Here is a 14,830-nt window from a genome sequence, read left to right as displayed (position 1 = left end):
CCAGTTCCTTCTGTGGCAGGAAAAGATCAAGCTTGAGGAATGAACTGAAATACCATGTGCTGCTGTAAGTATCATGAAATTACCAGTGTCTGCCGTCTCGCTGAACACAAATATGTACATCATTTTTTGCAGCATTTTGAGTTATTATAACTAATTCACAAGCTCCCTCTGCTGGGCTCCCAGCATAGGAGAGCAGTGGCAAAGCTCCTGTGATGTTATTTGCAGACTGACCCATTTTCTTCAGCTTATTTTGACACTTTGTACAGCATCAGAAATAGTGTACAATCAAATTCATGTAAGTGGCTTGTTAGAAGTGTTACAGAGAGAGATTTGATGTGTTAGATGCATAATTAAATGTTTTTATGTGCATGGAAGGTTTTTTCCACAATAATGTAACTGTAGCTGTTACCTCCTGAAAGTTCTCATGCATCTATCAAAAGATCATGATACTTGATTTCAGTAATGCCTTCTGTCACAGGAAAGAGCTCTTAAGGAAATAAATACAGACCTGTTTAAGGAATTAAAAGCTTACAGTCATCAAAAACACTCCATACAGTATGCAGTTTGATGTAGCAGTGGTTTTCAAAATGAGCCAAGGGGTTTGTACAAGCATTCAGAGGAATGAAAAAGTGCTGAAAATGTAACTCTAATCAGAACAGCTCATCCTGCTGCTTTCTGCCTAATCCTCAAGGTCAAGATTTCTGTCTGCAGTTTTTAAAACACATACATGGGGCTTAGCACTGTCATAACCAATAATTGCAAAATCTCTTTTAGGAGATTAAAAGGAGTTGTGAAATTATTGACTTCCAACTAAACAATTTCAGGGTGAGAGATTGCTAACAAAAAGCAGAATGATGCTCTGTGATTGCTGTAGACATAGCACTTCCTGGCTGCCTTTTAACAGGGATTGACTGGAAAAAAAAAGACCTGCCTTAAGTAATTCACAAAATTGTGGAGTGCCTTTATGGGAAAAGGCATGTTGTCTGCAGTGGCACCAGAGAAAAATGGAGAGACTTTATGAACAATCACAGTGGCTTTTTTTACTGCAAGTCAGGCTCCTAGACACAGACAGTGGTACAAACAGAAAGTATTAATGTGCTGCCTATGTGTTGTGCTTGAAGTAACAGGTATATGGGAATGTAGCTGTCACCAGTGTGAGTGCAGCAATTATTTGGCAGCACTCAGCATCACTGGACAATGATGTGAAACAGAAAATAAAGAACTCCAGCGACCAGTTGATACAGAAATTGCAGGGAGAATGTGGAATGCATGTATTCCAAACTTCAGTCTAGTGAGGAGGCTAAAATAAACATTTCCAACATCAACTGAGACAAAATCACCTCTTTTGACTAAAGTGGGCAGGGCACCTCTACTTAACCAGGAAAAGGAACATGTATGATGTGTGTGTTTGATGAAGAGCTGAAAGATTAAGAGGGGCTTTTTACATGGGCCTGTAGTAGTGACAGGACAACGGGGAATGGCTTTAGACTGAAAGAAGGCAACTTATATCTAAATACTGGGAAGGAATTCCTTGCTGTGAGGGTGGTGAGACACTGGAACAGGTTCTTGTGGAGGAGTTGTTCAAAGGTGGATGGGGCTTTGAGCAATCTGGTCTAGTAGAAGATCCCCCTACCCATAGGGGGGGACTTGGAACTAAATGGTCTTTAAGGTGCTTTCCAACCCAAACCATTCTGTAATTCTGTGGTAGAACAGGTTGTGATGTCTTCAAGAATACAAAAAGAAATTAGGTGAAATTTTAAAGCACTAGCAATATATCTCTTAGTGTCATTAGACTTCCATTCAAGTACTGACATGATAAAGAATTATTTTACCCATGCTCATATTAAGTGACATTCAAGAATTTTCTCAGAATATGCTTCTTATCTCAAGTATGAATTTTTTTTCTAGGTAGCATATTCTCATATTGGCTTTATTCTGCATCAAAGCATCTGATAGCTCTAGAGGACATGATATCAATATATGATTTATCCCTTCAAAGTCTGAGGATGATCAGTCTGTTTCTTTTCTGTCCCTAATTAAACATTACTTCAGTAATTCCCAGGGGCAAGGAAATGACTAGACTGAAATGAAAATGAAGTTTGTAGGACCACAATTGCACTGTCTATGGTTATGATTAATGTATTTTATGATTGTTGTTTTGCTCATAAGATTTAGCTGTTTTTTTTAAAGACCCTGTGAGGGAGCGTACAGAGACAAGCCACAGCTTTTATTTTTTTCTTGTAAGGTGACAGAAATCTAAGGAGATTTTAACACAAAATTGATTGAAGTAAAATATTGGAGATCTTAAATGTGATTGCTGATTATTCAGCCTTTGGCAGGCTACTAATAGTGATGGTAAGTGAGAGTTCCTGTTCCAGTCAGCCATTTCCCAGCATAAGGAAATGCAAATCCTTCATACTTAAGTGCTTTGGGAAACAAGCAGCAACCCTACAATGACTGTGAATTGAGTGACTTAAACATAAAGATTTATTTATTTAGCTGTTAGTTAGGGACACGTCTGCCTGGTATCAGCCCACAGATCAGTCCAAGAGGCCAGAAATAAGGCTGTTTCCAAGATAGACAGGTCATTTTCTTTCCCTTTTTCTTTGGTCATGTGGAAGTGGATCAGGTGGGTTGATTTCTACCATTCATTCATGCTTTTAAATACTGTTTTTCATCTGTCTTTGCATATGGGCTGCTTTTTGCATTCTGAAAAAGAGGTGACATTCATTAGCATATTTCATTGTGCCAGCCAAAAGTGTATACTTATTCTTAGTCTATACTATATGAATGTATAGACTTAGGTATTCATGGTGCTCAAGTGTTTTGTCTTTTTACATACTTTATATTGAAAAACAGTGAACAGTGCATTCTTACCTAGCTGATACTTCTTCATGCAGCACCGTGGAAGGCTGGATTTAGATAGAAGTTTATATCCATTTAAAATACACAATCAGCATTCTAAAACAGTCATTAGTTCAATTTAAAAATTAAATGTGCTGAACATAAAAATAAGCTGAGCAAAACATAGTTTGTATTGAAAGCTAGTTGATAATATTAAGTGAAGGAATCATTACATAGAGAAGATGAACTGATTAAGATTTTTCTAACCCACATGCCTTTCAGAATTACAATTAGAAGAACCTATCCTTCACATTTATTTTTAAGGGATGATCTTTTTAATGCTTTTACAAGGTATGGAATTCAGAGGAGTAGGTCCCAAATTTCAAGACAGTAAAATGAGAGCTTTGGAGAGAATTCAGTGTTTCTCACCATGTCTTTGCTCTCCTCATTTGCTAAGATTCAAACCATCTCTTTAAATTCTGTGAAGCTAAGACAATTAATTTTAAAATGCCTGGAAATGAGTGAAGTCTCCAGATGTTAATGGCTTGTTTAATTCTACTGCAGGGACATTAAAGAACACTAATCAAGATGAGAACTAGGTTGTTTTCCAGGTTGTACGAATACCAGAGTCATTTGGAGCAGCTGTAATAAAATCCCTTGTTATCATGGAGCAAGGTGAGACACACAAACAAGGTCTTTCAGCCTTTATTTTTCAGTCAAGTTTCAAGTGACATTAATTATCTGTAGCATCTTTTAGGATCCAAATGAGAAAATATAGTTTATAACAAATGTTCTCTCCATATTAAACCTATCAGCATTTTTTAAACTTGAAGAAGTAATTGTCAATCCTGTGATAATACAAATTATAGCAAACCCAAAATGTGTTCAGAAACATTTCAAAGACATTATTTTCTGATATTCTAGTTAATTTTAGGATTGCTCTTTATCTTGTCAAGATTGTTTGTACAGTCTTTTCCTTTTTTTTTCCTGTGTCATTTTTCCTTTTTGCTTTCTCAGTTCTCTTTTCACAAGTTGAAATATATTTCTTCAAAGTACTGCTGCCATCTGGGCTTTCCCTTAAAGCTAAAACAGTACTTTGGTTAAATTATTTATCTGTCCTAGGTATTGGTCAGTAATGTCCAGGTGTGGCTGACACAGGATATTGCTGATGATTGCAGTGAATTGCATGTAATTAGAGTTGTAGTCAAACCCTGTAAAACTGATCTCTCACTGAATGCTTTAGATCGTTAACATGGAAAAGTTCATGTCTGGTGAAATGTGTGATTTGTCAGTCTTACTTCTGACACCTCTAAGAGTAAGGCATTAGTCATTTTTAGGCACTGCATTCACCTGTTTGTGATGCTAAAGTGCCACAGGCATAGCTGGTCTATCCTCATAGAAGCCTGTCTTGCACTTCATTTTTCTTAGCATTTTCCTGTCTTAAGAAAGTCTGATTCTTTTACTAAGAGGTTTCTAAACCCTCACATGTAGTAGTGATTGAGTAACAATTTAATAACTTTCTTGCTTCCATTTTTTTAAAAATCTTGTCTGTAGAAAAATCTGTCTGGGTCAGTGTGTCCCAATAAAGCCTGTAGCATTTACTTCTTTTATCTTTTCCTTTGTCTTCTCCTAATGGCTCTTCCCCCGGTCTGGAGGCTGCTGTTCTGCAGCTTGCCTGCTGCTTGTTGTCAGCTTCCATCAGACTGAAGGATTTCTGGGAAGGAAAGACTCTTACAGGGCCTCTTTTCACCTCATCTGTGCAGCTAAAGATTTGACATTCACTTCCTGAGACAGGATGAAACTCTGGTTTTGAGAAACATTATGTAAATCAACTGTGTTATGTAAGGAACTCCTAATAATGATGTACATTACAGCATATTTATAAGATTAAAGGCAGTACTGCATCCTGTGCACTGGCAAAAAAGCAGACTCCTGAAAAAATACCTTAAAATTGAATAATTATAATAGACTTGATGTTTGTTTGATGTTTCTGTTTAGGTGCTGACTGCAGCACAAATTAAATCAATTTGCCTGGCCATACTAGAATCAGGAAAACAGTATGCAGTGAAGAAGAGGAAACCAGTCCCACTGATGTATTCCTACTATGGAACAGAGTATCTTGGTGAGTAAAACACACCAACACCTCTGAGAGTGGTGCTCTGTGGAGATGCTGAGCTAGGAGGCACTTCAGGAATAAAATATGTAAAATCTACAGTGTGGGATTTCTCCTGAGCCAGTTGGGACCATCCATCCTCCTCCTCCTCATGGGCAGCTGGGTCAGAGCTCACCTGAAGCAGAGGGGAAAGGCCACTGGGCAGGGCCCTTGTGGGCTTCTCAAGGCACAGAATCACTGCAGAAAGTGTGAGATTGGCTCACAGTTCCCTGGCAGGGGAGCAGAGAGAGCAGTCACTGAGTTGTGTGTTCCACAGACCCTGGCAAGTACAGACAGTTCTTGCACTGAAATTTAGGTGTTAGCTCACTGATACTGTAAAATCAGTAACTGGAAATACCAATTTATGGCCCAGTTTCAATTTGCATTCAGCAAATGCAAATATATGGCCCAGATTCAGCAGTGTGTTAAGAAGAGTAACACCTTGAAACAGAATTCAGTTCAGGTTCAGTTTAATTTCCTACAGTGAGTTTCAGTCATATCAGAGTGAGAGCAGCAGGAATTCATACATATATTTTGCAGAGCTAGAGGAACTAGAAATGACAGAAGTAGTAAAATGTGGTGTTAGGCACCTAGAAATCTTTTCTTCCAAGCACTATTTCAGTATGCATAAAGAAGATGAAGGAGCCATGCTATTGACAAGGAAACCTATCCCAAGGGAAAGTTGCAATGAGGTGCAGACAGGACCTAAACCCACCCTCTAATTCAATTGTTTCTCTTTTTTCCAGGGGCAGCACATGGGCTTTCCTCAATCCTGCAGATGTTGCTCTCCTATTATGAGTACCTGGAGCCAGCAGATCAGGAGCTGGTGTGGCAGAGTGTGGATTTCCTGATGGACCAGGAGCAGAACAGCAACTGGCCCCCTGAGCTGGGGGAGACCATCGAGAGGGAGAACGAGCTGGTGCACTGGTGCCATGGAGCTCCAGGTTCTTTTCCCATTGATTTATGCACAGCCAGATGCTGATCACATTGCTTTTCCACATTAGGTGATTCCATGTAGAATCTCAGGTTAAATTCGACCAAAGTGAAAAAAAACCCAAAGGACATAAAAAAGTTACACTTTGAGATGGGGAAATTCATTAATTGCTATTATTCTTCCCCAGGAAAACCTGTATCCCATTACTGTTCTTGGGTAATAACACAGATGTGGCTTACAAGAACACTTCAGCTACTCCAGTGTTTGTTAAATTCACACCACAAGTCAGCTGAACATTTCCTTAGGCACTTGAGTTAGTTATGTGTCATGTGCATAAGGTTACTGTGAACTGAGCTGTGCAGTGCTCTGGTGAAGATTATGACTAATTTATTTAAATCCCCTCTAAAAATAAGCCAAATAGCTTTTTTTTTAGCAGAAGTTAGTATGCATAACTGTGTGTAACTAGAATAAAGCAGTGTATGCCTCACTGGGGAAAAAAAAGTGAGTTTGTTTTTCTTATTTAGTAAAAGTTTGTATCTGTTGTCAGTGTAAGAAATTACTTTGCCCATCCTTGTGTTTCTGTCAATGTAAGCAGATGAGGTAGATGGGGATTTGGAGCCAATAGAAGACAGTGCCAAGAGTTTAATGTTTAAAGGCAAAAATGTGACTGCTCTTTTAAAATTATGAAAGTCTGGGAATGTTGGAGTAAACCCTGAAATTCAATAATGCCTTGAAAAGATTGAAAGTGGTATTGTCACAGGGAGTAGATAATTACATTTACTGTGTGTTTTTAGCATAGCAGATGCTCCCCCTTCATGGAGCATTTTGAGGCTACACTGACATGTCTAGAGCACAGCCTGCAGTTTTTTTAGTGTATTAATCTTTATTTTCTTAGGTGTTCTTCGAAACCCTTGGTGTGCTTTTTACAAAAGACAACCTCACTGCTCTTTTCCTAGGCATTGCATATCTTTTTGCCAAAGCTTACCTGGTTTCCAAGAAGCCTCAGTATCTGGACACTTGTATCCGCTGTGGAGAGCTCACCTGGCAGAAAGGCCTCCTGAAGAAGGGCCCTGGCATTTGCCATGGGGTGGCTGGTAGTGCTTATGTGTTCCTGCTGCTCTACAGGCTCACTGGCAACTCCAAATACATATACAGGGCACAGAGGTGAGCATTCCTGTCTTCTGGATTTAGGTAATGCCAGAAAGTTTCAGGAACGTTGTTAGAGCAGAGTCTGTGATCACCACCCTCGGATGTAACCTGAGTGTTGAAGGTTCAGGATCAATTCTGGCTGTGAGTTCTGGGCTGGGTGCAGTCTGTGGGAGCTCTGCAGTCCCATTCCAGGCTGCCTGGGTTCTCCCAGACTCTCTCCCTGCCCAGGAGCCTGGTTCCTACAGTGGGAACTGGGCTGCATGTGGAGGGGTCACGTGCATCCAAGTCCATTCTGATGTGGTGGCAGAACTCACACAAGCTGTGTGCCCAAGTCCAGGAGTAGGGTAAAACATGATTTGTTAGGATTTTTTTCAGAGCTTTTAACACTATTCCATATCATTAGAAGTGAAAAGTAAATATAGGATGTGGTGTGTAGTTATTTTATATTTTTTTAATTTCGCATTCCCACCTTTAGCTTAGCTAGTGGGGTTAATTCTGTTTTGTCTGAGTGCAGGCACATGTGGTCCAGTAAAAATTCTATCATGGTGCTGCAGTTATCTTTAACTATGTATCTCTAGTTTACTGTACCTGTTTAAAAACATACTATTCCATGTTTGTTACTGTTTTCCTTACAGCACAGAGTAACAAGGGGAAGTGGTATAGTAATTAAGATGACTGATTTTCAGCCTTTTGCTTATTTTTTTAAATTTGTGTAGCTATTTCAGCATTACACAATTTGTTGCATTGATGTGAAACATTGCTTGCATCCTAAAAATTATCAAAAAGTATTTGTTTAATGATACATATTACAAAAATCAGAAAAAGTTTATAGCTCTCAACAAGCATAATGCACACACGGATTGCAAAGGTTTGTCTCTTCTGGATCTAATGAACCTCAGTATCTTGTGGAAATTGGATAGTGTAGAATTTGCAGAAAAGGTTAAATACTGATCATTCTACTTTCTTAAATTACTGAGTGTTATGAAAATGATGCTTCCAAACATGTAGACTGAGAGGAACACAAAGTAATAACAAACTCTTTTTTTTCTCTCTTAGGTTTGCAGAGTTCTTATTTACAGAAGAATTTAAGTCTGGTTCCCGGGCACTAGAAAGTGTATATAGTCTGTATGAAGGTTTTTCAGGAACTGTGTGTTTCCTGACTGACTTGCTGCAACCCAACCAAGCCGAGTTTCCTCTCTTCAGTGTCTTTGTCTAAAGACTGATGTTCTCCAGGGCCAGTCCTGGAGGTAGTGGGAGAGGGCACCTGCAGTTCCACTTACTTTTCCAGACAGGCTATGTACAAAACGAGCTGGGGTACCACTAATGTTAGCCTTAACGTAGCTGGGAGTCAGATCAAATCCAACACACACTGGGGCTTGGGGGGTGGGGAAGTGTGTGGTCAAAATAAATGGGTCAGTGGGGAAAAAAAATGGGGGAGCTGATTGAATCTGATGTCGTAGATATTTATCTAATTATTCAAGTGAGAGAGAAAGGGGCATTATCAAACTTAATTTGGTGAAAAAAAGGCAAGCTAGAATTGCAGGGACATGCAAAGAAGAAACAGTGATGCACCTAAAAGATTTTAAAAAGAGTCCCACAAAAACCATTCATGGAGCAATTCACTAACTGGGGAGGGTGTTGTAGACATGTCACTGCACTGCACAAAGGCAAAATCTGGGGCTTTTTTACCCTAAACCACATCTGCTAGTTTTAGTAACATATATTAGGAAAATCTGTATCTTTGAGCTCTTTGGTCCTCATATAATGGCAGTTCTGTAGATAGCTGAGTGTTCAGGCTGCAGTTTCACAGTTCATTTCAGCAAGTGGGGTCTCGTGTGTGTAAATGAGCACTGAATTGGACCTTTCCTACTAGAGCTCAGTCTGTGGCAAGGAGCTGGTCTCCTTTCTGATCTACTGTAACTGTGTCATGTCTTGTCTGTATTTTCCCAGTCACATGGTAGATGGGTGGAGCCATGGAGAAGACTTGGATGGAAAAGTTCTGTAGCAAAGATGCAGTAGGCAGATGCTTTCTTCATGATAGAGCATTGCCAGATAAGTATTGTTCAGTGATACAAAAGCTTCCTTTAAAAATTAATTACTTATAGCAGCATTTCTGAACAGTACCCTAAGTTTTTCAGATGATGGAAAACCTATTTTCCTTGATGAATTCTTCACTACAAACCCTGCAAAGTGAATACAGTCATGGGGTGGCATACTGATCCTCAGAAAAAACCTGATAACAAAACTCAAAATTGCTTTTTTTCCTAGTTAGCAAGATATTGTATATGCCCAAATGATTTTTAGCTAGAAAATAATTTAGATAGGAATAAATGGGCTGCTCAATACTAGTTGCACTAGCACGTATAGTTGCAAATACATGCTGTTTTCTATGTATTGTAGATATGATGAAATGGTACTTGAAAGCTAAAGAAAACACTAACCTAGATTTGTACTAAAAAATAGAAAATTAATATCTGTATTTAAAATCTATTTACTGTTTATTTATTTTTATTTATATATTAATAATATATATAAAGACAAATCGGGAAGACCAATATCTCAAAAACTGAAGTTGGAGAGAAAAAGCTGCTGTACATGCACTGCCAAACAATGCAGTCCCTCTTCCTGCATTCTCAGCTGGAGGAGATTACAATTTCTTTATTTTTAATGCCTAATGGATTAAAGTTCCCATTTCATTTCAGTGGGCTTTGATCAGGCTATAAGATGGAGCTGGGTCTTGAAATCCTCCCACATTTTAATATAATAATCCCTTCCTGCTCTTGCTACTGTTATTTTAATGAGATGGCTTACATTATTATGAGCTGCAGATAAGGATTTCTGTTACTCTGTCTTGCACTATGCAGCTCTAATTAATTACTTAGAAATAACCATAGTTCTCTGGTGAATAAAGCAGTGCAGTTCTGTATCAGTTTGTCAAGAATTTAGGTATCTTTTAGTGAATGGAAATGTTAAAATTCAATATACTTATGTGTTTATTAAAACACATAGGTTAAAAGGCTATATGGTCTTTTAAGAAAGCCACTAATGTCACTTACTTGGTTACTCTGAGCAGTGAGATGTGTGCACACAGATGGATGAATTCCATAGGGAAGGTGTACACATGAGGCTGAATCAAAAAGTCAGTGGATATGGGAGTGTGCTCTGCCCAGCCCTGTGGAAATGCTCCTGTTAGACCAGAGCAGAGGCAACTGCCAGCAGTGAAGATCCCAATCCATTAGGATTTTTTATCTAGTTGGTTCCTGTAACACATTTGGCTCCTATATTTCATAACTGGAGCCTTCTTAAAGAAAAGTTTAAGGAAGGTAAAACTTGGCCTATCCACTTCTTCTAAATGTGATTCTTCACAAATGCCAGGGAATAAACATTGAGCTCAGTGTCAGTTTTCTAGTGTTTTTTCCTGTGTGTCTCTGTCTGTAGAATTTCTTCCAATTCACATTCAGAGGAGACTCTGATCTTTTCTATGTTGTGAGCAACAGCACACTCAAAACAGATCTCCTGTCCCCACAGCCATTCTCTGTATATGAAGCCACATGTTTTGGAGAGACAAAACAGTTATTTGAGTAAGAGTTAGTCCATTCAACAATGAGAAAACCCATGGAACCACCCAGTGTTTGAAATCTAGGTCCCAAACATTTCTGCAGGTTATGTGAGTTCAACACTGATTCTGGCAAGGGCAGCACACAAACATCCAGTCTGATGGGATGCATCTGGTAAAAATCTTGGAACATACTTGTTCATCTCTTTCATCAGACATGGCAGTTTGAGCTCACTCTCAGAGATTTGTGGCTTTTCATACCTGACCTGGCTGGGTTAAGGTGGCTTCTAGATGTGCTGCAGTCACAGCTTCTGAACACAGTGCAAATACACCCCAGGGCTCTTTGGAAAATGCTCATTAAATCAGCAGGGTTTTTTCAGCTTTCCCTTCTTTATTTTCTTATCTGATTTTTTTCTCTCTAATATATATGCTTTTACAAATGTGCTGTTGCAATCTTTATTTGTTGCTTTTAAGACATTGACAGAACAGCAACCTGAGTAGAGCTGTCAGCACTTTCCAGTGTAATAAAAATTAAGGTCCTCTGTGTACCCTTCTTCCTGCTTTAAGAAATCAACCTTGGAAACTTTGCTAGACATTCTCCATGGAATGCTGTCTCCTGCTCCCAAACTGGGCCCTTATGGACTGGAAAATGTATTCCTGAACACATTAACAGATTCTGCCCTGGTGCTGTCAAAAGACTGTGTTGTGGGAAATTGGAGAAGCCTCTTCCAGGGTGTAAAACACAGTAACTACGTCATGTTTGCACATTAGTTCCTTGGTTGTGTTTAGTTTCTAAAGTGTAGGTAATAGGAATTTAAGTGATATAATAGTATTTCTGATTATGCTGTTAAAGCAAAGAGGATGCATTATGTGGGTATTGGTGCTTATTTGTGATGTACCTGTGTTTGTGTGGTGCTATTTGTGAGTAAAGCTGTAGATTACACATCAGTTTAAGGAGCTATATACTGTTCATGACTTTTAGCCCGCCATCCATAGATTACTGTCAGGGAATAATTTTGATGGGAGCTAGATCTGTAGTGTCCAGATTTATTGATTTCAGGATTCATAGAACCAGATGCTGTAAGTTTTATCAGCAGTACAGTTCTAACAAATATATCTTTATTTTCAATTGCTACTCACAACTTCTCATCATAATAACATGTTTATTTTGTGCCACTGCTTTCAATATCTGCTTTGATTGCATCATTGTTGCCTTCAATTTCCCTGCTTTTGTTTCCCAACCTTTGAATAACTTGAAGAGGTTGAAGAAGCAGCCCAGGTCTTTTGTTCTTGAAAATAAGATTGATTGATTTTGCTTAAGCAGGGTGTTCTACTAACTTGCATTACATTATTTTATGCTCCCAGATGGTCTCTTCTCTCTGGCTGTGCCATTTCCCACCTGCTAAGAAAAAATCATTATCTTGTATAACAACTGTCACTGATGTTTTACTTCATTAAATAAAACAGAGACTTTCTAGGGAGCATGGTCATTTCTCCATGCTTCAGTGTTTCAGTTCTGTCAGGACAACTGAAACCAAGTGAAATTGCTAAACATTCCAAAATTCATTTTTAAGTAGTTCTGGGAAATATACATAAGGGAATGCAAGGAAAGGGATCACCTTTATTGCTACTCTGTCAAATTAAGTAATGCCACTTTGATGTTCTAATACTGATTATATATGGACATGGAAAGAATATGACAAGAATACTGATCAGTATTTTTAATACTGTGGAAAAAAAATGAACCATAGGTATCTGCTGTATTCAGAAACATGGTGGGGCAATATGTGCAAATGGAAACTTTGATAAGCAATCAAGTTTTTGTACTCATATAGTTTTCTGCATATACAGTTACAGCATCTACCAACATATTGCATGTTTTATGCCAACAGTGACCTATTTTAGTGTATGCATGCATTTTGAGACTATATCCTTGTTCTTTGGATCTCTGAGGTCTGCCAAGTAAATCTCAGGTGCAGTAATCTTCTACATACCTTGAATATTCACTGGCATGAGTGCATATTCTAATCTGTAGGAAGATTAGTATATCAGGACTAAAATTGCCCGATTGATTTTCAAAGAGTAATCTTGCTCTGAAGAATTAACAATTGCTGGCTGGCAGCACAGCCTGGATGCTCTGAGAAGATATTTCAGTTCATAAAAAGATCTCTAAGACTAAGTAGTAGCAGCAGAGAGCTAAATTGAAAAGAAAGAAGAAAATGACCAAAAATCCCACTATGAGGGGAACAACATACTTCAAAGCCATAAGCCAAAACTGCTCAGGGCCCACAAAACAATACAGCAATTTAGGGAGGTGAACAGGCATTTTCCAAAGGAATTGCACAGTAGTGGTACAGTAAGCACTGTGCATGTTTCAGCTGCCTTGAACAGCACTCCATTGCCATTATAGCAAAGTCATCAAATGTTAAAAAACATTTGCCTGTGAAGGAGTTGCCTGTAGCTGAACCTACTGCCTACTCCTATCTTTTAATGGAACAGAAGTGATGTGCACTATCCATGATAAGGCAGATTAAAAAAATACATTCAAGAAGCCAATAGCACCAACTCTCAATCTTGCCTTTGAATATTAAACTTTGCTAATTTGTACTGTCACCATTGGTCCTACACCTCGTATATTGGAAATTCTACATCATGCTCTCAAAAAACAAATTTATTAATAGCAATCTGCTTGAAAATACATAAGGCCATATTTATTTTAATGCTTAGAAGGGAGTCCCTTGACTTTGTTCATGGCATGACTCAAACAGAAGATGGAGGCATTTAGGACAAGTACAGTAATACCAATTAGAATGGCAGAAAATTATTTCAAAGCTTATTTTGCCAAGTGGTATAATGATATTTGAGTACAAGAGATTTTAAAGTGTATTGATACCCAGCAACAGCATTGGATGACTATGTAGAAGTCCTTAAGTCAATTATATCCTATAGGGAATAGAAAACAGATTCTAGTCCAACATATATTTTTATATCATATAGAAGAGAAAGGCTGTGTGATCAGAAATTTAACTCTGCTTCTGTCTTCATTGCCATGACCACACAAGAGAGAAGGATGTCCTTTAACAATGGTCTGGTTTTGCCACTGAATTGGCCTTCTGCACTCATTTTAAGAGCCTGATAGGCCACCTGCTGATGTCCGTGGTGAACCTCTGCTTGATTCCAGGCATGTAAGGTAGCTCCTTCCACATGTGTGAAACAGGGGTTAAACTATGTCATTCCAGACCCCAGGCCTACAAACTTTCCTTTACACATGAGTCCCATGGAATTAGTAAGGCTTGTCTGCATGGTATGAGGAAAGCACAGGTGTTTGCATATGCAGGGCCCTGTTTGATGGCAATTTATACACATTTTATCTCGAGATCTCTGCAATAGACGTGAATACCAATACAAATAAAAAGTACAGGGAACTTAAATGGCATTATTTAATGTCTAGTTTGTGTTGGTGACACTTGATTATTCAGTATATTCCAGTGTGTGATGTTCATTCCTTGAGTATGTGCCACACCCTAGATTGGTTCCTCAGTGTTACAGCCATTCACAGCCATGATGTGGTACAGGCCTGTAGAATCAAGGTTGATTTGATTCTTTAGAGATGCACCTTATTGTTTGAAAGCAGGGCCCCTGCTTTTCTAATATTTTAAACACTGTGATCTTTCAGAATGTGTTTATTGTATTAGTTTTGTATTGTAGATTATGATAGAAACTAGATTTTATAGCTTTTTAAAAGCAGTGATAATACTAAGCTTCATAGTGGCAGAACAAACTGTGTATATCCATATTATGAATATTAAAGCTGTGATTATATTTTGCCTTAAATAAAAGTCCAACCTTGAACAGTATGATTCTGCATTGGATTGTTTATTTCTGTACTTACCTTTCATAGTGCTGGCAACACTTCCTTCCAGAATAGTCATGACTCAGTGCTCCAAAAGCTTTTCAGTGGTTATCAAAAGTAAAATAAATCATTTTAGAATGAGATAAATCATCCAGGCTGCACACAGCACTTAGATAAAACACCTTATGGTAGTTTCCTATAAGACAAGACAGGTTGTTTTTGGCCTGTAGATTGAAGTTTCCCACTGTAGGTATTTATTTTCAGGTATTTATTGTCAGTCTGCTTAAATCTCAGTTTCCATAGCCTCTTCCCTTTCCAGAAAGACACTCCATTCCCAGTGAA

The 14,830-nt window shown here is 38.4% G+C and overlaps 1 protein-coding gene across 1 annotated transcript in view; it reads left to right on the top strand.

The window, feature by feature from the left end:
• LANCL3 (LanC like family member 3) overlaps positions 1–14,492 on the top strand; it is a 37,715-nt gene extending 23,223 nt beyond the window's left edge. The window contains exons 2-5 of the mRNA XM_054628219.2: positions 4,843–4,966; positions 5,743–5,940; positions 6,887–7,094; positions 8,136–14,492. Coding sequence (XP_054484194.1) covers positions 4,843–4,966; positions 5,743–5,940; positions 6,887–7,094; positions 8,136–8,295 — 690 coding nt within the window. The 3' untranslated portion in view covers positions 8,296–14,492. The remainder of the gene's footprint in view (positions 1–4,842; positions 4,967–5,742; positions 5,941–6,886; positions 7,095–8,135) is intronic.
• Positions 14,493–14,830: the final 338 nt, after the last annotated feature.

This window comes from Agelaius phoeniceus, chromosome 2, assembly GCF_051311805.1.
Source record: "Agelaius phoeniceus isolate bAgePho1 chromosome 2, bAgePho1.hap1, whole genome shotgun sequence".
Lineage (NCBI taxonomy): Eukaryota > Metazoa > Chordata > Aves > Passeriformes > Icteridae > Agelaius > Agelaius phoeniceus.
This window is presented reverse-complemented; position numbering and strand designations above follow the sequence as displayed.